Source organism: Penicillium macrosclerotiorum, assembly GCF_028827735.1.
Source record: "Penicillium macrosclerotiorum strain IBT 26536 chromosome Unknown utg000007l_segment0_segment0, whole genome shotgun sequence".
Lineage (NCBI taxonomy): Eukaryota > Fungi > Ascomycota > Eurotiomycetes > Eurotiales > Aspergillaceae > Penicillium > Penicillium macrosclerotiorum.
The window spans coordinates 1414702-1436170 of record NW_026643086.1 but is presented as its reverse complement, the minus strand read 5'-3'; the positions used below and the strand labels follow the sequence as shown (position 1 = coordinate 1436170).

The 21469-nt window shown below is 48.6% G+C and overlaps 8 protein-coding genes across 8 annotated transcripts; 7 read left to right on the top strand and 1 right to left on the bottom strand.

The window, feature by feature from the left end:
* Positions 1 to 23: 23 nt before the first annotated feature.
* N7462_007343 (putative peroxisomal dehydratase) lies at positions 24 to 1209 on the top strand (the record flags this gene model as incomplete). Its single annotated transcript, XM_057079061.1, has 4 exons — positions 24 to 147; positions 330 to 650; positions 709 to 796; positions 864 to 1209. The coding sequence occupies 4 exons, from the start codon at positions 24 to 26 to the stop codon at positions 1207 to 1209; spliced, it is 879 nt and encodes a 292-aa protein (XP_056931731.1).
* A 481-nt stretch (positions 1210 to 1690) lies between these two features.
* On the top strand, positions 1691 to 3731 carry N7462_007342 (putative trimethyllysine dioxygenase TmlH; the record flags this gene model as incomplete). Its single annotated transcript, XM_057079060.1, has 11 exons — positions 1691 to 1705; positions 1790 to 2025; positions 2083 to 2100; positions 2161 to 2227; positions 2296 to 2356; positions 2417 to 2531; positions 2590 to 2695; positions 2765 to 2864; positions 2919 to 3407; positions 3464 to 3535; positions 3607 to 3731. The coding sequence occupies 11 exons, from the start codon at positions 1691 to 1693 to the stop codon at positions 3729 to 3731; spliced, it is 1404 nt and encodes a 467-aa protein (XP_056931730.1).
* Positions 3732 to 4182: 451 nt separating this feature from the next.
* Positions 4183 to 5778, top strand: N7462_007341 (proteasome regulatory particle base subunit RPT5; the record flags this gene model as incomplete). Its single annotated transcript, XM_057079059.1, has 3 exons — positions 4183 to 4493; positions 4634 to 5049; positions 5120 to 5778. The coding sequence occupies 3 exons, from the start codon at positions 4183 to 4185 to the stop codon at positions 5776 to 5778; spliced, it is 1386 nt and encodes a 461-aa protein (XP_056931729.1).
* An 848-nt stretch (positions 5779 to 6626) lies between these two features.
* On the top strand, positions 6627 to 7463 carry N7462_007340 (fad binding domain protein; the record flags this gene model as incomplete). The annotated part of the gene is made up of 2 exons (XM_057079058.1): positions 6627 to 7066; positions 7121 to 7463. The coding sequence occupies 2 exons, from the start codon at positions 6627 to 6629 to the stop codon at positions 7461 to 7463; spliced, it is 783 nt and encodes a 260-aa protein (XP_056931728.1).
* Positions 7464 to 11501: 4038 nt separating this feature from the next.
* On the top strand, positions 11502 to 13904 carry N7462_007339 (uncharacterized protein; the record flags this gene model as incomplete). Its single annotated transcript, XM_057079057.1, has 2 exons — positions 11502 to 11920; positions 12002 to 13904. The coding sequence occupies 2 exons, from the start codon at positions 11502 to 11504 to the stop codon at positions 13902 to 13904; spliced, it is 2322 nt and encodes a 773-aa protein (XP_056931727.1).
* Positions 13905 to 14645: 741 nt separating this feature from the next.
* Positions 14646 to 16691, top strand: N7462_007338 (glutamine--tRNA ligase; the record flags this gene model as incomplete). Its single annotated transcript, XM_057079056.1, has 1 exon — positions 14646 to 16691. The coding sequence occupies one exon, from the start codon at positions 14646 to 14648 to the stop codon at positions 16689 to 16691; it is 2046 nt and encodes a 681-aa protein (XP_056931726.1).
* Positions 16692 to 18488: 1797 nt separating this feature from the next.
* N7462_007337 (DOC family protein) lies at positions 18489 to 18874 on the top strand (the record flags this gene model as incomplete). Its single annotated transcript, XM_057079055.1, has 2 exons — positions 18489 to 18561; positions 18618 to 18874. 2 exons carry the CDS (start codon positions 18489 to 18491, stop codon positions 18872 to 18874), a joined length of 330 nt encoding a protein of 109 aa, XP_056931725.1.
* Positions 18875 to 19192: 318 nt separating this feature from the next.
* Positions 19193 to 19799, bottom strand: N7462_007336 (uncharacterized protein; the record flags this gene model as incomplete). Its single annotated transcript, XM_057079054.1, has 3 exons — positions 19193 to 19266; positions 19318 to 19449; positions 19505 to 19799. The coding sequence occupies 3 exons, from the start codon at positions 19797 to 19799 to the stop codon at positions 19193 to 19195; spliced, it is 501 nt and encodes a 166-aa protein (XP_056931724.1).
* Between the last annotated feature and the right edge of the window lie 1670 nt (positions 19800 to 21469).

Sequence of the window (21469 nt, the reverse complement as noted above, 5' to 3'; positions counted from 1 at the left end):
TCTTTTGCATTCCAATCACCACAATGTCTGCCCCTGGTGCTGGTCATGAATTTCCTGCCAAGGATGTCTCCTGGCAGAAGCGCGACGTTTTGCTATTCGCTAACAGCATTGGCGTGAAGGCCGACGAGCTGCACTTCCTCTACGTACGTTGAAGATGACGTATGGGTACATTTATATTGGCGATATTTGCTCTAACAAGGTTGACCAGGAACTGCATCCTAATTTTGCTGTCTTCCCAACATACCCTCTCATCCTCCGTATGTAGCATGTTGGCACCCCGCGAGAAACCTAATCCCCTGACCAGCACTAACTGATGTTCCAAAATCCAGCATTCAAGCTCACCGACCAGGAGGTGACCGATTTTTATGCGCGCCAGCAGGCCGTCCACATTCCAGGCGTGCCGAACTTGGACCACCGCCATGGTGTCGATGGCCAGCGCAAGCTCACTGTCTTGAAGCCGCTCCCTCCAACCAGTGCCGGCCGGAAATTCGAACTGCGTAGCAAGGTCATTGGTGTCTACGACAAGGGCAAGCCAGGCACCGTCATTGAGACCGAGCAGTCAATAGTCGACAAGGAGAGCGGCGAGGTGTATAACAAGGTTTTGACCAGCGGTTTCTTGGTCGGTCAAGGCAACTGGGGCGGTCCTAAGGGTGTGCTCTCAATATTCCCATGCTGATAGATATGGAAGTTCTAAATTGCTACCAATAGGTCCTGCCACCGTCAACTTTCCTCCACCCCAGGGCAAGAGCCCGGACGCCGTTCACGTTGTCCAGAGCAACATGGAGACTGCTCACCTGTACCGGCATGTCCTTCACTAAAACTCCAATATATTCACTGAAACAGAATACTAATCTTCATCGCAGCCTGAACGGTGATTATAACCCTCTGCATGCCACTCCCGAGCCTGGCCAGAAGATGGGCTTTGGTGGCATCATCATCCACGGTCTGTTCAGCTGGAACTCTGCCGCTCACGGTATCTTACGGGAGCTTGGCGGCAGTGATCCAGCTAACCTCAAGGAGTTCCAGGCTCGCTTTGCTTCGCCTGTTCGTCCGGGTGACAAGGTGACTACTGAGATCTGGCGCATGGGCAATGCGCAAGCGGATGGCTTTGAGGAGATCCGTTTCGTCACCAAGAACCAGACCGGGAAGGTGGTCTTGAGCAATGGCCGTGCCCTGCTGAAGGTTGTCGGTGCCAAGAGCAAGCTGTAAATTTTCAAATACCCATAAAGAAAGCATTATAATGTTTGTAGTGTATAGTGTCCCATCTGGCGTTGAGAAAACTACCTACATTCAATTACATCAATTGTTTCAACTTGATAGCAAGATCTTCCCAGCTTGCTCCAATAGAAGTAAACTGTTACTAATCTCACATGAGTATTGCATTTTCTCTCCATGCGTCCGGATAAAATTATACAACACCCCCTCATTCTCCGCTCAATGTAGGTTGACACGTGATCACCGGCCTCGGCCGTTTCCCCAAGCTCGGATGTTCACCAGACCACAACGACTTCCCCGCCTTTCAACACCGTATCACAGCCCGAAACCCCTTACAGAAGAATGAATCGTTTTGCGACAGCTAGCACGTCATTACCATGGACCAGTTGCAGGTAATTTTCTATTTGAAAACCCTCAATTCTCTTCACGGTCTAATATACTTGCCAGGCCCACATTGGTGTGCTCATATGCGCTCATGAACAGCGGCAAGGTATGTATACAAGGAACACAATGCACCTTACTTGTGTATACACCTCAAAATCATTAAGTATAATCATATCTGAATTGTCAACAGGCCTTTGGCTATCGACATGCTGTTCTTCTTATTACCAAGAACGCTCCTGGCTGGTCATCCCCTGTTAATCGCCGGCTCTTATACAATTCCGTTGCACCGAAGCAGGAAATACAGGAGACACACAATAGCTCAAAGAAAGTCAGCAGTGCAAGTATTAAAAAAGCCGCTCTTGCAGCTATGAATAATGGAAACGTGGTCATTGAAATTGATCCCGACCATGGGAAATTCCTACAATTGTGAGCCTATATGTAATTCTGAATTGAGCATCGAAATATCTAACTTGAAACCTACAGCGGGAATATCTTTCTTAGGTCAGTAACTATATGCATACTCGATTGGCTAAGGCTTGAATGACGAATTTCTTTTCTCAGAGAGAATTGCCAGTGCCCGCAATGTACTCACCCAGATACAAAGCAAAGAATCGTCGACACTTTCTCAGTATGTGCATTGAAAAATAGGCCTTCTACGGCTTATATACATAGATATGTCTGCTGATCAACGGATAGATTCCCTCAGATGTCAAATCTGACAGAATCGTGAACTCTCCCACCGATGTCACAATTAAATGTAAGAGAAATCTGCTCCTCATGGCTGTAAGCCAGCAATAGAAGCTTAGTATTATTGCAGGGAGTGATGGTCACATCAGCTCGTACCCAAGGGACTGGCTCTCTTCTCATCTAGGACCTAAAAATCCAAGTCCGAGCAAAGCAGAATCCCAGGTCAACAGAGCAAAAGCACCCAGGTCTGTAAAACGATACAAGTTCAATGATCATGGACCAGATCTAATTATATAAACCCAGATCATTTACGGCATATGACCCCTCCAAAGGAGAACCTTATCCCGAGGTAGCATATGAGGCCGTGATGTCAAAAGATGCCTCTGTGCTGGAATGGCTAGAAAAAATAGTTCGTTCCCTTCGAAGTTCTTTTGAGATTCTCAATAATATTCATATAATTATCGCTGACTGCTCTTAGTGGAAATGGGGCTTCTGTTTTATTAAGGGTGTGCCTGTAGATCCTGCATCGACCAAGACGCTGATCGAACGAATTGCATTTATCCGGCACACACATTATGGTAAATATATCTTAATCTATATTGGAGTGACTGAGCGCTGAAACGACTATTAAGGTGGCTTCTGGGATTTCACCGCCGATCTCACCTTCAAAGACACAGCATACACAACCGAATTCCTAGGTGCACATACAGACAATACTTATTTCACAGATCCAGCGAGACTTCAGCTTTTTCACCTTTTATCCCATAAAGATGGACAAGGAGGCGAGAGCCTGCTGGTCGATGGGTTCGCAGCTGCCCAGCAATTATTAGCAGAGAACCCCAGACATTATGCTGTGTTGAATACTTATAGACATCCCTGGCATGCGAGCGGCAATGAGGATGTTTGTGTTCAACCATCAGCCATGGCTCCTGTCCTTAGTATTCATCCAGATATGGATAGAGTTTATCAGATTCGCTGGAACAACTATGATCGTGCACCAAAGACCGACTGGGGACTAGGAGAGCAAAAGGATTGGTACCGCGCTGCCCAGCACTACAATACCATTTTGACCAAAAAGTCAAATGAGATCTGGACTCAGCTGAAGCCAGGTACTGCATTGAGTGAGTCTTCACTTCGTATGGTATCTTCCTGTGGCTAATACATTTATTTCACCTAGTCTTCGATAACTGGAGAATGTTACATGGTCGTGCCGAGTTCACGGGGAAGCGACGGATGTGTGGTGGCTATGGTGAGTACTAAGTGTTATCTCCTGCTGTATTCCATGATATTGTTTCAAAATGAACTGACAGCATTAATTAGTTAATAACGACGACTTTATTTCACGACTCCGCTTGCTGAAGTATGGGCGTGAAAAGGTCCTGAAGAACCTTGGCAATTTCCGCCTTGGACGAAACCCAAGCCAGAACCCCTATTCCATCTACTAAGCAATAAGTGGAGCCATACGCTTGATATTTGATGATGTGTTTTCTCCTGTAAAATAGAGCATTTCCTGCGAATGATGGTTCAGTTGATGAGCGACATCCTAGTGCACCAACCACACTAAATGGAAGTACTCCAGGTAAAAATTAGACCACTATCTCAAGCATAATAATATTGATTAAATAATTTGAAAGCAAGTACAATATAATAACGAATAAGATTCCATTTTTAGTTGTTCCGACGCCCTTCGATTTTCGATGATCTGGTTGGAAATGTTGATAGCGACACGTGACCTGGCTGACGTTGTTGGAGCTCGGCCACGGACAGCTCTTCTCCAACCTTCCGACGTTCCCTTCCAGCATCAACCTCCTCACTTCGAACCCGCCACCTGAGCTACCAGGCCTTTAATTATCATCCAAACCCGACCGTTAATTTCCCCATCAATCTCCATCCACTATGTCGACCCTTGAGGATCTTGACGACCTCGAGCGCGAGACCAGAGACAAGAAGCAAGACCAGGGCGACGATGGCAAGCAGCCTGGTGGTGACGAAGATGCTGAGATGCAAGATGCCGAGAAGAAGGATGAAGAGGATGAGCTTCTAGATGACGAGATTCTACACTCAAGCACGGCGGACATTGTCAAACGGCGGCGGATGCTGGAGAACGAGATGCGCATCATGAAGAGCGAGTTCCAGCGGTTGACACACGAGCAGAGCACAATGCGGGAGAAAGTCAAGGATAACCAAGAAAAGATCGAGAACAACAGGTACGGACGATCGTGGCGATGGCGTGGGCAAGAGAGCTCTTGCGGAGCCTCACAACACAGGGTCCGCGGAGCTTTCGACAATCTCCGCTCGATTACCAAGCAGAACTTCTTTCAGCTAACATCGAAATTTCGTACGATAGACAACTACCATACCTTGTCGGCAATGTGGTCGAGCTATTGGACCTTGATGTGGAGGCTGAAGCCGCAGAGGAAGGCGCCAACATTGACCTGGACGCTACGAGGGTGGGCAAGTCTGCCGTCATCAAGACTTCGACCCGACAGACCATCTTCCTTCCGCTTATCGGCCTGGTCGATCACGAAAAGCTGAAGCCCGCTGACTTGATCGGTGTGAATAAGGACTCATACCTCATCCTGGATACGCTACCAGCCGAATATGACAACCGTGTGAAGGCGATGGAGGTCGATGAGAAACCGACGGAGAAGTACACAGATATTGGTGGTCTGGACAAGCAGATTGAGGAGATTGTCGAGGCTATAGTATGGCCGATGAAGGAAGCAGAGCGCTTTAAGAAGATTGGCATCAAGGCGCCGAAGGGTCAGTCTGCTTATTCCATACAAGCCAGCTCTTTTGTCCCATTTGCTGACATTTTCGATTTATTTTGCAGGTGCTCTGATGTATGGACCCCCTGGAACCGGTAAAACCCTTCTTGCACGAGCCTGTGCCGCCGAGACAAACGCAACCTTCCTCAAGCTCGCAGGCCCGCAATTGGTGCAGATGTTCATTGGTGACGGCGCCAAGCTGGTGCGTGACTGCTTTGCGCTGGCGAAGGAGAAGGCCCCCTCAATCATCTTCATCGATGAGCTGGATGCCGTGGGTACAAAACGTTTCGACTCTGAGAAGTCCGGTGATCGTGAGGTGCAGCGTACCATGTTGGAGCTGCTGAACCAGTTGGACGGATTTGCCTCCGACGACCGTATCAAGGTTCTTGCTGCGACCAACCGTGTCGACGTGCTTGACCCTGCCCTGCTTCGTTCCGGTCGTCTGGACCGCAAAATCGAATTTCCACTTCCTAACGAGGAAGCGCGGGCCAACATTTTGCAAATCCACTCGCGTAAGATGTCTGTTGAAGACAGCGTGAACTGGGCTGAGTTGGCGCGAAGCACCGACGAGTTCGGTGGTGCTCAGCTGAAGGCCGTGTGCGTTGAAGCTGGTATGATCGCTTTGCGAAAGGGAATGAATAAGGTTGGCCATGAAAACTATGTTGATGCTATCGCCGAGGTACAGGCCAAGAAGAAGGATACAAACATGGGCATTTACGTCTAAGATGGAATTTGATTTCTTGCCATGGTTAGAGCTCTCTGGTTTATTCTTCCCACTATCCCCTTTCTTCCCATCCTTTATCATTTCCCCTTTTTTTGTCTCGTCATGTCATGTATGTACGTTCTGATGGCCCGAATGGCCTAGGCCGGTAATTCGCTATGCATGCGGGCAGTTGTCTCCAAACCCAATAACATGATGATCTTAGATTTGACGATGGCAATGGAAACTTATACTTTGGTATGGAATTTGTGTGAAAAAAGATAGGATAAAGCATCTGGGAGAAACGTGGACGGGTAATCAGCGTCTATCGGATGCATTGTTGAGCAACCTATGATCTGGTTGTTGCCTTTGTAGTATGCTATTGAGGCACCTGAGAGGTCGCTTTGCCTCTTCGTATCTCGTGTTTGGCTCAGGAAGCATCTGCCTTTGCGTCTCCCCCGAATCTTTACGTTCGTATCATTGATCCTCGCTATATTGATCCTCGCTGTATTCGGTCTTCACTATATTCGGTCTTTGCTGCAGTTGCCTTGAAAAGGAGCCGTCTTGGACTGCCCTATTCTTAACACTTCCCGTCAGCAAAGACATTTATTTTATTCAGCTGTAAGATTTTGAATTTTTCTGTAGTTTATTCCTCTCTTGTCTTGGAAGGTGCATCAGGGTTCCCTTGACAGCTCCCAGAAAATGATCCGACTAAAGGTCTTATCAGTGGTGCAGGGATTGCAGGAAATGCTCTCGCTTTTTGGCTCTCCAAGCTCGGGCATGAGGTCACTGTCGTCGAATGGTTCCCCGGCCTCAGAACCAGCGGCCTTCAGATAGATATACGGGGTTATGGAGTCGAGATTACAAAGCGCATGGACCTCGAAAGCCTCGTACGTGCCCATGTCATTCCCGAGCAAGGCATGCAGATTGTCAACAGCGCCGGGAGACGTCAAGCCTACTTCCCTGCCAACAAATCCAGGCATGGGCCACAAAGCTTTACTAGTGACTTTGAGATCCTCAGGGGAGATCTCTGCCGCATTATGTATGAGGCAACGAAAAGTCGCGTGAAGTATATCTTTGGTTCCTCGATTCAGAACTTCGAAGATAAAGGGACTGCCATCGAGGTCAGATTCGCGGATGAGACAACAGATCAGTTTGATATTCTCGTCGACGCCGACGGGCAAAGATCATGCATCTGCAAAATGACGCTTGCCTCCGATGCAGTGGACGCGCTTCGTCCATTTGACGAGTACGTCGCACATTTTACGATTCTTCGTCCCATGGACGACGGAGAGGAATATATCGCCACGACGTACATTGCTCCCGGAGGCCGATTTGTTTTGACCTGAAGACATGATTCACAAAGAATCCAAGTATTTTTGACAGGCAAGAGTGTCACAGAACGTCTCAAAAATGTCCGGAAAGGAGATGATCGCGAGGAAAAGAGCGTTTTTGTAGAGGTTTTTAAAGGCGCGGAATGGCAGGTCGACTCAATCCTCGAGTCGCTCATGGACGCCGAAGACTTCTACTGTGAATGTCAGGGGCTCTTCAAATTGGAACCTTGGTATCAAAGCCGCGTGGTGCTTCTGGGAGATGCTGCCTATGGGCCTTCGGCCAGTACAGACATGGGCACGTCTAGTGGGCTCTTGTGGGTGCGTACATCCTTGCGGTTGAAATTGGAAAACATTGTGGACGCACAAATGATCTAGAAGAAGAAAGAAGGAACTTTCATGTTGCAGCATTCCAGGCATACGACAGTCAGTTTCGGCCCTTTATGAACGAAATCCAGTGGTCCCCTTTGACCATCACATTACTGCATTGGGTAATGTGGCTGGCATCATGCTTGAAGGTGGATTCCCTGGGCCGGTTTCTGATGGATTCGCCGGTAAAAGGGTGGGAGCTGCCCGAGTATGAAGAGCTTCGAAGGGAATAGTGTTGGAGTGACCGGATGCCACACTGTCCTGAAGCCATATAAACATAGTTTTAACTCTTCATATCGGCCAAGCGGTCTGCTAATAAAAGTGTTCTCCTTCTGCCATGTATCACCTAGTTTATATGTCCAAATAAACTCCGCGTCAGTTGAGTCCTGATCAGATTTGAGTCGTAAAATATCAATGAGCTTCATTGACGCTTCAATCGGACAGTTGCTACCATCAATATCACACAGCGAAGTGCCTGATATGGTCGCTACCAAGACCAGTTCCTGGCCGCGTAGCTCGAAATATCTCATCTTCTGCTGCTTGAATTCAGGACCAACTGTCAGGACCTCTGTTTTTACGATTAAAGTCGTTTCCATGACCCCATCAAGTTTTTCTGTTTGGTTTACGATTACCATGAGGACTTCTTCAGTAGATAGAGCATCTCAAGCCTTCTCTTAAGTATCCGCATCTCCTTTGCCATATCCGAAATGCAAGGAGAGAATCAAGCGCGAATGACGCTCAAGAGTTTCTTCGGTGATAGATCCCATATAGTCATCGCCATAGGCATAATATGTACTTCACAAAGACAGGATGATGTGTATCCAAAGCAAAATCTGCCTTTACAGCTAGGTCAGTGGATCTCTTTTCTCTCTTCGCACACTTTTCGCAAATCACGCTCTGACGTTCTGACTCCACCATGAAGTTGCCCAACATGCAGACGAGATTGATGTGTCACGATACTCTTGTTTTATTTTATATTAAGTAAGAAGACATATGTTCATTCCGTGACTCCGGATTCCCTTTCAGCTGGTTATAAGTAAAAACATTTGCATGGCTGAAAATCTCTGCAATCACTGAACATTTTAGGGTTGCCGAGGAGGTAGTTTTAAGGGGATATGAGATGGGTTGCATTAACGAAGTACGAGTAAAATTTATCTAGTCCGTAGACTATATAATAAGAAAGTACCAATGAAAAATGCCAATTGAACCTACTGTTATATGTCGAATTACGGAGAAGATTATCCCTTTCTTATTTCGGATTGATGATTCATCGCGTATTTTGGTGCTATAATAGTGTCTTTTGGTTGAACCGCAGCGCCCGGAGGCAAGTCTCATGACGCAGAGGGGTAGAGAGGAATAAAAAAATGATCCAGCAATCCCATACACGCCACGCTAAGCCTAACACTGGAGGAGTGTCTCCCAAAAGAGAAAAAGGATGCTAGTCCTGCCAAATAGTGCGTCAAGTTGATTTCCGATTTCCTGGCTACAGTCTGCAAGATTTTTATGGCAAGTAAGCGAAGTGAAGAGATACATTTGTATACAAGTATATCTGTATATCTATGAATAGATTTATAGGAGAGGTAGGGAATTATAAGAGGAAGATTTCGAAATTTCTTATAGGAAGATATGTTGTCTTCCTATAAAGCTCTTCTAGCGAGCATGCAAACAAACCTGCCAGTCCTCTCTCTAAGAGCTCATTGCTCATGAAACGAACAATCTGAATAGCGATGAGACGCTGGTCAATGGAGAATTGAGTCGTTGGAAATCTGACGGTGCCATGATGTCGAACGCAAGCTCGGGGTTCTGGGCCAGTTCCCGAATACTGAAACTTGCACCTAAAGACTACGATGAACCTTTTGTCGTATAAGGGGGGTGTTATGTATCAGTCGATTTGGTGTTCGAGCCTGTCTATTCACAATCGTCAGAGATGTCTGTTAGAATCAAGATGCATCTCGTTACATGATAAATGTGCTCAGAGTCGCAGGAATATTATAAGAAATAGCAAACAGCGCTCTGACTCATGAACACTGGCTGTATTTCTTCAAACAGACCAGCTCAAATTACTACATTCCAATATTCATAGAGCTGCTTCTTCCCTGACCGACAGTATACTACCCTAACAAGTAGTGGCTTTATACCCGAAAAAGATAAACATGGGTGGGTCACTCTAGGCATATCATAAATAGCAGGTCATGAGAGGGAGTCTTGTGCAGAAAACCCTAGTGTCGCCAGAGTGACACGAGCTGCGAATCGCGACGGCAGACGATAGGGTCCGACCCGTCTGAATTCCAAATCTTAGATGGCGAATCCGATGAACTGGACAACCCCCTTGACGATGAGCCGCGACAGTGAGATCCCATGGTGCAATTGGCTGCTGGCCCGGGGACGATGGGGTGGGTAGGTCTCCACCAGATCGAGTTTCAGCTCTGTCTTGTCCACATCGTTTATTTGACGAGAGCCGCTATTCTATACAAAGTAAGGCTTGACGATAACATTGGCCTACATCTGCTCCCGTATTTGCCGAGATTGAAATCCCGTTTGATGGGCTGATGGCCGAGTAGCTCCGCGATGACGATTTTGTTTCTTGGAATACATACGTAGGCACAGTTAGTAAGTCATTCTACGAGCGCAGATCTTCCTATTTCGATCTCGGGGTTCGTTTGCCAGTCTGTGCTAGGGAAATTAGTCATAGAGACACTGTCCTCGGAGGCCAGGCCACGTTTTTGAGACCTGGGTGGCGAGGTAACTGTAGAATTCGGGTGGAATGCCTAGGGCCATGCAACGCCATGTGGGTTTATGTAGGTGTGATGGTATTTTGGCGTTGCAGGGTGTTGGTTCCTGGCGGCTGATTACTGATTTGGACGAGTGGCGCCGGGTGTCTCACGCTTTGACCACAGTTCGTGTCGGTGCAAAGACCGGCCATAGGGAGGATCAGAGAACACATCCAGGAGTCACCCGTCACAGTGAGATTGTGCTGAAACATGTCGGTGCAGGTCATAGAGTGCAATTCATATACCATCGTGCATCAAGTGCGTAGACTGTCCCAAGTTCCCTTGGGCTTGGCAGTGGTAGGGTACCTGAGGGAGACTAGCGATTTAGCACCCTCTTACAAAGCGCACTGTGCAAGAAAATACCCAGGGAGAAAAAGGGGGTAAACCGGCCCCATAAAAGGTGACCCACTGACTAGTTGACTATCCCTCGCACAGACTAGCGCTGCAGCTCACGAACCGTCCTCGAAGAACGGTGGCTGCAGGGACGTTCGTGTTTTGGCGGTTGTCATGCTGCCATGCACCGGGATACGGTGCCGGAAGGGATATTGTTGGCTCCAGATGCGATTTGATGACTCGAAACGGGAAGAAAAAAAAAGCAAAAGAGGCCCAAAATAGAACCACCGGCGAGGTCCAAGAAAATGCCTCGACAAGCTCGAGCGGATCCCTGTCCCATTGGGCATAGGGCGAGGATACTTCCAACCCCTGAACCGCCGCCCCTGTCAGGTTCTCCGCTCAGCACGAGCAGAAACACTGGGATGTGGGGGTCGATCGACCAGACGCCAAATGCGACCCCTCAAAGAGAGTACGAGCGGGAAAAGAGTGGTTGGAGGAGTCAATGGTGGAGGATTGTAAGTTTGGAAGTTCCAAGTCGAAGAGTGGTGCTCCGTCAAGGGAAGTAGATGTCGGTCGAGGGGATCGGCTTGATTGCCGCGTGATATTATCCTCCGGCTTCTTCCTCTTCCTCTTCCTCCTTCTCGCCCTCTCTCTCTTCGCACATACACTCCCTCTTTTTGTTCGCCCTTCACACTCGTTGCAACATCAAAACAGAAACCACAAGTGACCTCACCTGGAATTCTCCTGCCGATCTTCTCCCCGTTCCGACGACACTTCCCGATATCAACCCGTGGACAGTGAACCCCCTACATTCTTGCTGCGACTTCCCCCGCCTCAGACCCTCCCTCCGCAAGCCACGCCGGCTTTTTTTTTTATTCTTTTTGATAAAGTCTTTTTTGCTTCAACATTCACGTCTCTCCGATGATAGGCGTGTCAATTCACCATGAGTGTTGTTGCCAGTAGACCAGAAAGCCCTGCTGTGCCTTACTCAATTCCCTCGGATGTCTCCAGCTACAAAGAGTTCGCGGTGACCGTCCACCCGGTGGCCTCGCGCACCTCATCCGTCTCCTCGTACAAGACCAACTATACTACCTCGACTACCCCAACGACCACCTATTCGCCCTCCTCGCCAACCTCATCATACCGCCAATTTGACTCGATCGACTCGGTAGGGTCCTTTGGGAAGGCCGTGGAACCGGTCCAACGTCGAGTACCCCCGGAAGTCTACGATGTCATTCTCAACAGTCTCGAAACATTACACAAGGCACCGCACCAGACCGGCTGCACGACATGCTATCAGCGCGACCTCCATGCCTTGTCCTTGACCTGCCGGTCGTGGGAAAAGGCCGTTCGAGGAAGACTGTGAGTCTCAAAAGAAAAAGATCGCAATAAGTGTCGAAGTCAATGGTGATTGCTAATATGCCGACTTATTTTTTTTTTCAGGTATAACAAGATTCATATTGTCGGCAATGATTCCCCTGCCCAATTGAAAAAATACCGCCTCAAAAGGGGAAGTCGCTTGAAGCTTCTGCGACGCACGTTACGCGAACGGAAATTGCTGGCCAATCTTGTCCGTGAGCTACGTGTGCCACAGATGGATCTGCTGTTTACGACCATCAAACACGGCGCCCAATGGCAGGAGTATCGCGACCTGGTCGCGTCCGTCATTATGGTCTGTCCCAATCTAGAGCGATTACTGGGCCTCTCCATTCCATACCATCATGAGTTCGATCGCTTGACCCACGCTTTATCGACTCGTAAGCGGCTGAAAGAACATACCTGGGTATTGGGCGAGGCAGCGGAGGTTTCAGAAGTGTCCCCTCGTAGCACTTTGTGCCCCGGGAGCCTAGGCCCCTCTCAGATGTTTGAATTTTTGGACTACCATGTCTCATGGACAGAATTGGAGACCCTAATGCTGTATGGGCTGAACGGGAATGGCGCCTTGGAACCAAGCATATTCTTGCGCATGTTTGATCTCTTACCATCGCTGAAGAACCTCTGCATCTCATCCTTTGACGAAGATGCCTTTGCAGACAGTACATTGCTGTGTCTACCGCCGCTGGAATCGTTGCGGTTGGAGAATTTACCTGGTGTGACCGACAGCGGGCTGACCCAGTATACATCAAGGCCTGAGTCTCAATCGCTCAAGTCTTTCGTCCTCGTGGAGCAAAATGTGGAGTCTTTGCTGGTCATCTCCAAAATTCTTGCCTCCTTGCGACAGCTCGAACGGTTCAAATTCGTACAGAGTGAAAAATGCCCGAATATGCCGAGCGAAGACATGGTTTTCCAGCCTATCCTTGCCTCGTCCAGTCTGAAGTACCTTCATTGGGACGTGGCTTGCCCAGATCCCGGTACCGCCCTCACACAGCTCGATTGCCTCCCATTCCAGAGTCCCCCTAAGCACGTCAACACCCCGAACTCCCATCTTGCACAAAGCATTCTCTCTGCTGGATTCCCTCATCTTGAGACCATGCGCGCACCCAACGACGTGGAGCCTCCTGGTGTTCTCCAAGCTGTCTGCCGGCCCATCATCAAGGGCCAAGCACTGCTCCGTCCGGATCGATATAGTTTACCACGGAGCTCACATGGTTCTGTCAGTATTCGACCCCTGGCCCTGCCAGCGGGAAACAATCTGACTTCCTCGCGTATTCGCGCACAAACTTTTATCGATATGGCTGTGAAGGACACTGAAACGGGCATGCCGGTTTTGATCCAGGACTTCTCAGATGACTACTTGCCCGATGTCGCAGCTTCCGCCTCTTTTGAGGATGATCCAGAGCCAGAAATGGACGATTATGGTATTTGGGCTGCAGCCGAGCGATACAAACACAACCCGCCCGACACTAAAGGGCCCAAAATGGTATATGAATTTCGGATGCCTGCTTTCATGGGTCGCTCGGGCGTCATGGACCCTGTCACTGGCGCCTCAATACCCAAGTTCCTCTTGCGGCCTGACATCTCCGGGCAGGAATCAGATGGTGGTTTGATTGGATGGAAACAACTTCTTTCATCTAACCAGTCACTTGCCTACGCTGCCGGAATGGGAGTCCATTGCTTCGACAATAAGAATTCCCCGAACCCACCGCCCATGGAAGATATCATTTCGCCAGCTTCTAGTACTTCGCGATTTGGATGGGGTAGCTTGGGTGGCCGGTCCACTGGCACACCTGCGACTCCTACCACCCCCATTACTCCCTTCAGCAATGCTTCCTCTCAGGCTCTGCCTTGGGAGAAAGACACCTGCACCGGCTCTTGGAATCATAAGATGGGACGAGATTGGTGGTTCCATATGGAACGTGATCGTCCTGGAAACTCAGAGCTCATCGACGTGAAGCAGCTGTTTTGAAGATTCCACATCTATATCCTTATCTGTCTCCCTCCTGTTCTTTCCTCTCCTCATCCGTCCTTCCCTCCTCTTTTCATATCATCTTGTCTCTATACCCACGCCATATACCCCGCATTTGGTCGATTTTTGTTACGGTCATCTTTGGTTGCTTTCTTTCTTTTCCTCACTCTCCCTCTCTCTCCACATTACACTCTGCGTCAAGCCTACGCTGGCATTTAAATTGGTCTAATGAGCACAACAAACGGGGGCTCTTGTTCTTCAATTCCCATGTCCGTCATTTGTGTTTATTCTTTCCCCTCTCTTTTTTTCATCTTGTTCATATTTGTTCCCCCGTTTTTAGAGGGATCTTTGGCTGCTGTTGTCATATCTCGCGGGCTCCAGTGTCTTCTATCTACTCGGATAGCATGAATCCGGTGCTCTGGTGAGTTGGGTGGTTGTTAGTGTTACTATTTTTCCGTACCTTGTCTCTGTGCTCGTGGTCTCTTCTGGGGTCTGTACAAACATTGTATCGCTACTGTACAGCAGTTTTCTTCCACATGATACTTGAGAATCAACAGTAAATACTTTTGAACAGACCTATCCCTTGCAGCTTTCCAAGTAAAGCTGCATACATGCGACTCATCACAAGTATCATCATCCACTACTTCATTTGTATGTGCTGTTTACTTATCTCCATAGTTCCAACTTAAACTTGCCCGCGGACTCTGACTCATCCGGGGTTTCATCGGGCCGATAAGCGAAATGGGAACTGATAAGCATCGCAGCCCCTCGCAAAATATTATCGGCCTCATTTCCCCCACCAATTGTCCACGCGCCACTCCCGGCTTCAAGGTCATGGATCCTACCAAGCCCACCGAGATCCCCGAGCGGCCCAAGGAGGCCACGCCTGTCGAGCCCGCCGCGACTGGCGAGCCAAAACAGTCTAAGGCTGCTGCGAAGAAGGAGGCGAAGAAGGCCGCAAAGCAACTAGCCAAAAAAGAGGCTGGCCCCAAGGCTCCCAAGGAGAACAAGCCTAAAGCCCCCAAAGAGGCGAAAGAAGTTTCAGAGCCCCGCGATCCCTTGGCCATGTTCAAGGTTGGCTTCCTAAACGATGTCTACAACGAGCGACCTATCTCCGAAACCGTACCCAAGATTCGCACCCGTTTCCCGCCCGAGCCCAACGGATTCCTCCACATCGGACACAGCAAGGCCATTGCAGTCAACTTCGGTTTCGCCAAGTATCATGGTGGCGAGTGTATCCTACGTTTCGATGACACAAATCCTGAAGGCGAGGAGGAGCGCTACTATGATGCTATTCGTGACATCGTGTCCTGGCTCGGATTCAAGCCTGTGCGGGAAACCCATGCCAGTGACAATTTTGACCGCCTTTATGAGCTCTCTGAGGAACTCATCAAGCGTGATGGCGCTTACGTCTGCCACTGTACTCAGGCTGAAGTCCGAGCCCAGCGCGGTGAAACCGCGCCCGGCCAGCGTGGCGGCCAACGCTTTGCTTGCAGCCACCGTACACGACCCATTGAGGAATCTCTGGCGGAGTTCCGTGCCATGCGCGACGGCAAGTACAACGCTGGTGAAGCGGCTTTGCGCTTGAAGCAGGACATCGAGGACCCTAATCCGCAGATGTGGGATCTGTTCGCGTGGCGCATTCCGGAGGGCGGCAAACCGCATATTCGTGCTTCGAAATATCGTATGTTCCCTACCTATGATATGGCGCACGGTGTTTGTGATAGTATCGAAGGAATCACCCACTCTCTATGCACAACGGAGTTTGAGCTCTCGCGTGTCTCGTACGAGTGGCTCAACAACAAGCTCGACATCTACCGGCCTATGCAACGCGAATATGGTCGTCTGAACATTACCGGTACTGTTCTCTCCAAGCGCAAGATCATCAAGCTGGTTAAGGAGGGTCATGTTCGTGATTGGGATGATCCCCGCCTCTATACCCTTATTGCCCTGCGTCGCCGTGGTGTTCCCCCTGGCGCCATTCTTTCTTTTGTCAATGAACTCGGCGTGACCAAGGCCGTCACCAACGTGCAGATGCAGAAGTTTGACCAAAGCGTGCGCACTTTCCTCGAAACCACCGTCCCTCGCCTCATGGTTGTCACCGAACCTCTCAAGGTCGTGATCGACGACCTGCCCGACGACCACGAGGAGATGTGCGAAGTACCATTCTCCAAGGAAACCTCCTTTGGCACCCACACTGTTCCCTTCACCAAGACCGTCTACATCGAGCGCTCTGATTTCCGCGAGGTTGACTCTGCCGACTATTTCCGTCTCGCCCCCGGCAAGACCGTCGGCCTGTTGAAGGTCCCCTATCCAATTACTGCGACATCCTTCGAGAAGGACTCGAACGGCGTCATCACCTGTGTACGTGCCAAGTATGAAAAGCCCGCCGAAGGCGAGAAGCCCATCCGCCCGAAAACCTTCATCCACTGGGTGGCCGAGTCGCCCAAGCATGGCAGCCCCATCCGCGCCGAGATCCGCGCCTTCGATCGACTCTTCAAGTCGGACGACCCCTCCGCGCATCCAGACGGCTTCCTGGCGGACATCAACCCGGATTCGGAGCAAATCTTCCACGGTGCAATGATCGAGACCGGTTTCAACGAGATCAGCCGCTCAGCGCCCTGGCCCAAGGAGGCGGCTGAGGCTGGTGATCTCGAGGCCAACAAACACTCGATCCGCTTCCAGGGTATGCGTATTGCGTACTTCGCTGTCGACCGGGAGTCGACTGCCGATAAGATCGTGCTTAACCGCATTGTCACTCTTAAGGATACCCAGGGTAAGAACTAAAGGTGTCACGTCATACCTTCCAGCGAGATGCAATGACAATTTTGGCAAGAGAGTGAGAGTATGTGTATGGGGTTACAAAGGGAGGTGTTTGATATGGATTCATGACTACTGCATTTATTTCGCCCATTTTTTCTGTTATCTTCTTTTTACCTGACGATGATGCGGTTCGTATACCTCCTGAAAATAGAGAATTTTATTCATAGCCGGAGCGTTGAAGCGGATTTGGTACCCTACCTGAAATCACATGTACAATCTAAGGACTTGTGATATTGATGGCCGACGAGAGTGAAGCAAACGTGACAACTCGCAGTAATTCCAACACTAGATAATAGGATAGATGAGTTCAAACTTTTGATCCCATTTGATGTTGACAGTCGCAACTCGCAGTTGACTGATCAAAATGCCTCTGCTAAAAGGCGAATAAGCAATAATCAAAAATTGTTACTGGGCGCAGGCTGCGGCGGTGTCATTCTATAGAATGTCGGCTGTGGACTTATTTCAGCTGACACCCATGATTATTGTTTTGATGACTTGGATGACCAACAAGGAGAGCGCAATCCCTTCAATATTGCCAGTCTGGAGTATACCTTCTCAATCATCCCAAAAATCACATCTAAACGAACAACTCGGCCACGACGGCTGTATTCAAAGCGTGGCGATCTTCTTGCGGCCTTTCAGCTACGCAATGCAATCATCTTAACTCCTGCGTCTATTCTTCGGCGAAGCATCTGTCTAGTCCAAGCTTCCACTGTATTTCCCGCCACTGTCCTCCAAGTCCCTCCAAAAAAACGGTGTTTCTCGTCGAATAATTTGTGGGCTGCCTCAAACCAAGGGGCGGCCGCAGAAATCACTTGGCCGCCTTGAAACATGGTTCAAAATCGAAAGCTGTGAGCGCAAATTATGGAAAAAGATTGATGTCACGCGTATTATCTATGTCATATGTTGTGATGTTGCTATTATCACCAGAGGGTCGACTCATCTGTGAGAATTCCAACATTGCCGGCGTCTACAGTCGATTTTTTCATCATCAGGCGTAAAGTGGGTTAGGACGACGTCACTGTATAAACCAGCATGTCCATTGCAATCAACAGGCCCTGCCAAGGAGAAAAGGCATAGGCAGGAACATTTCCCATATGGGGAAATACTTAGCGCGTGGGTGGCCTGACACGCCCGGCCCGTACATGATCTATCTACTTGTAATTCTTTCAGCCTCACGCCCAAGTCATGCTCCATGTGTGACCTCCACCGGCCGCTAAACCACTCCTGTATCCACTGTCCCAATGCTGTTCCAATGCAAGTCAAATAGTATATTTTGCACTTAACCGCCATGATTGATTTCAAATGGGGAATGCTAGTCGGCTGGCAAGGGACGCACCGTGTTGAGGATGCTCGTGTGATTCATGTCTCCCTCGCCCCCAAGTTGGTAGTACTGGCCTGAATGATATGCTGTTGATGTTACAATGTTGATTGTTCTTGGCCTGCCAATCACCCTGAGGACCTGCCTGCTCTCTCTTTTTGGTCTTATGGTTTCAATGGCATATCCAGTTGGTAGTAAGGTCGTTTTCAACTCCCATTCGTTTACGATGCTCATAACAGCGCATAGCAACGCTCACGAACAGAAATCATATTGAAATCAATTATAATATGAAGTGCCTGGCATCAATTCCATTTTTAGAACCCTGATCTGTATATAAGGTGGGTGTTTTCAAGAGGAAATAGAGATTCATTCATCAGAGATCCTCATTCACAGTTCCTCGCTACAGCAAACTTCTATCACAATCACTCTTCAGATTCAAAATGTCCGCTGCTGCTATCCGATTCTTGACCACCGCCGAAGTCATTCGGCTTCACCAGACGCTGATTCCTAAGGGTATGCCTACCCAGCCTCTTATGCTGGAGTCTGCCGTTGATGCACCGGAAAACAAGAACCATTACGGGGGGAGACGGATATTTTCAAGCTGGCAGCATCGTTGTCTTCTAGCTTGATGAAGAACCACCCCTTTGGTGACGGGAACAAGCGCACCGCCTTGCTCGCTGCTGATGCTTTTCTGAAGCGCAATGGCTATCAGTTCAAGGATATTAAGGAGTCGGGCATTGAGAGAGCCCATGTTGCTGTGGTCACCAATCAATTGGATGCTGACAAGCTGCATGCTGTGTACAGAAAATATGCGAAGAAGGTCTGAAGCAAATATAGCGACACCAAGACACCAAATTCTCTTGAGGCCTGGAAATATAGTAACTTGAGGCTGTATTTCAATTTCTAGGAGTGGATTGCTGTCAAGGATCGAGTCTCTTTTGTCTTCATTTTCTTTCCATGATACATGTGTTCTTGTGTCTAGATATTTGTGGGAAGTAGACAAGTGGATTGTGTTTCTTCGCTGTGTTTCTAGATAGAGGGGAAGGGAAAGGAGTAGTGGTACATAGAAACCGATCCGCACTCGGTTTGGCAGACAGATAGAAAGGAAATCAAAACATTCGTTTTCAGACATAAGCTGATTTGGTTACATATGCGCTAGTTTATCAAGGACTGGCTTTAGTTCTTTCAAGGAAGCCGCAGTGTGCTCGGCAAATTCAGCTGAATAGATCTTAGCTCTCAAAACTTGGGAAGCAAAGTACAATCCCTTACCATCTTGCGTTCCATCTAGGACAATTTGATGCGTCTTTCCAGTCAGCCAAAGAGTTGCGGGACTGACATTCGAGTCTGATTGGCGAGGAAGTTGACTCGGAAGATAGAGTCGAGGATAGCTCGCTGGCTCTGCTACAGATGTTAATTTAGAACTCTGATGAGTTCTGTCCGCGTCAGGAAATCTCACCAAAACCAAAGTGCTGCGTATCATGGTAAAATGCCAATTTGCATTGGTCTTCAGGCGTCCGCAGAGCTTTCGAGGTCTTCGGTCTACAGTCTCGAAAGACTTGTCCAACAGTGGTCTCAATCATCACGTAGGCATCTTCAGGGTTCTTGCCGACGAATACAGGGACCTTTTTGGTAGTCAAATTGCCTACTTTATCACGGGCAACGAAATCCGTGGTGATTTGATGTATTTGGCGTGCTAGAGAACTCCTTGTAACCTGCAACCGAGAAACAGGACGACTAAGACTGCGAAACATGGGGAATTATTTAGTTTCTGTAAAGCTTGATAGTAGTAGGTAAAATTATTTGCAATGAAGAAGTGGAAGTCTTTGAACGGTGAAGGGGAGAGAAGACTGTTTTGGTAGAACGTTGCCTTTGGGTGGGGAGTCATCCCGAGATAGCGTCCGGCTTGGCCGATCCCGCGCTGATTAAGCTTGTTGGAAAACGGGACCAACTAAGCCTCATCTGAGGCGGAATTCCCTTCTCGCATTGTGGACATATTGTTCACATTCGAGTGCTCCCTTAATTATAACATAAATTGTTCAGTATATAGAGTGTGCCGGAAGAGAGAGAAAAAGAGAGAGAAAACCTAAAATTTAAACAGTGAACCTTCTTCAATCTAATAGCTGGCGATGTTTTTGGTTCCAGTTGGAAAAGATGCTTCAACTTTTGAACAAACGGGCGGTCTGACCCGAGGAGTAACCCCGTTAAGACTGGCAGCGACTAACTGCTTTAGATTTTTGAGCCGCCGCAAGAAGGCCCTGTGTAGTACCGTAAATGAATATGTTGCCCACTTTGAGTTATCTTCTAGTGAACTGGAACGTAGAACTTCAAGCCTCCGCAGTTACAGTGTGATGGTTACAGTGTGATGAAGTCGACCCCGATATCCTGCTACAGTGCGTTTCTTTGCGTTACCCAAGAGGCGCGATGAACAGGTTAGTTGCATGAACTGATAGAATGGGATACTCCTCCATAGCTTGTGTTGATTGGGTTTATACATAATATTATGGTTTTGCCGAAGAGGCTATATGACGAGACGAAAGCAATGCAGCGATTTGCTCAAGGAAGCAAGGCATTCTATCCCAAGTAGAGGGAAGCAAGGCTTGGCCAATGTAAGATAGGAGCGAACCCTCTGGAGATCCATTGGCGAGCTGGGATCCGGCTCTATCGAGACTACATTTATTAGACTATACTCGCAGACCTAAACACCTTAGACAAGTCTATCTAGTCTCTTGCTGAGGGGTAAACAAATGACATCTGGACTAGTCTCGATCGAAAGCACCAGGGGAGCAAGCAGTAGAAGTGAAAATCTTGGTTATTGTTATTTTTCCCTCCATACGACTTGGAAGGATATAGAGTATATATAATGCTACGACGGCGAAAAGTAAGGAAAAAGTCCCAGAACCGTAAGAGATCAATTCAAGTGCAAGAATGCAGATCTCCGTGAAAACCCATGATAAATAAAAGATAAAATGGCACAAAGCGCAGGACGAAGAGGAGGGGTATGTATGTAGCTGAACTGTTGAACAGAACGCAGGGGAACAGCACAACACAATCATGAAGACGGTGGGATGGGGGGCCGGCATTCATCGTCTGTCAGACCAGGAACAGACCGGGTGAGTAACAAAAAGCACACACAGCAAAAAAAATCCAAAACAAGCAGACTAGGCATGAACAGGAGGGGAAACAGTGCATCAAACAGGACCAGAACCACCACCCGGGTAGAGATGAAGAAGAGAGAACACAGGCGGCAATGTGAGAGGTAGGTGAAGAGCAAGAGAGGTATAGACGAGAGGATTGGTAGGGTCAGGTTAGGGAGAAACAAGCATAAAAGAAACCCCCTCCCATATCTGCGGCCCGCCAAGGGAATGCATCCGAAGACATGTACAGACAGGACTGAGATTTATGCCGGATCAAGTACTCCATG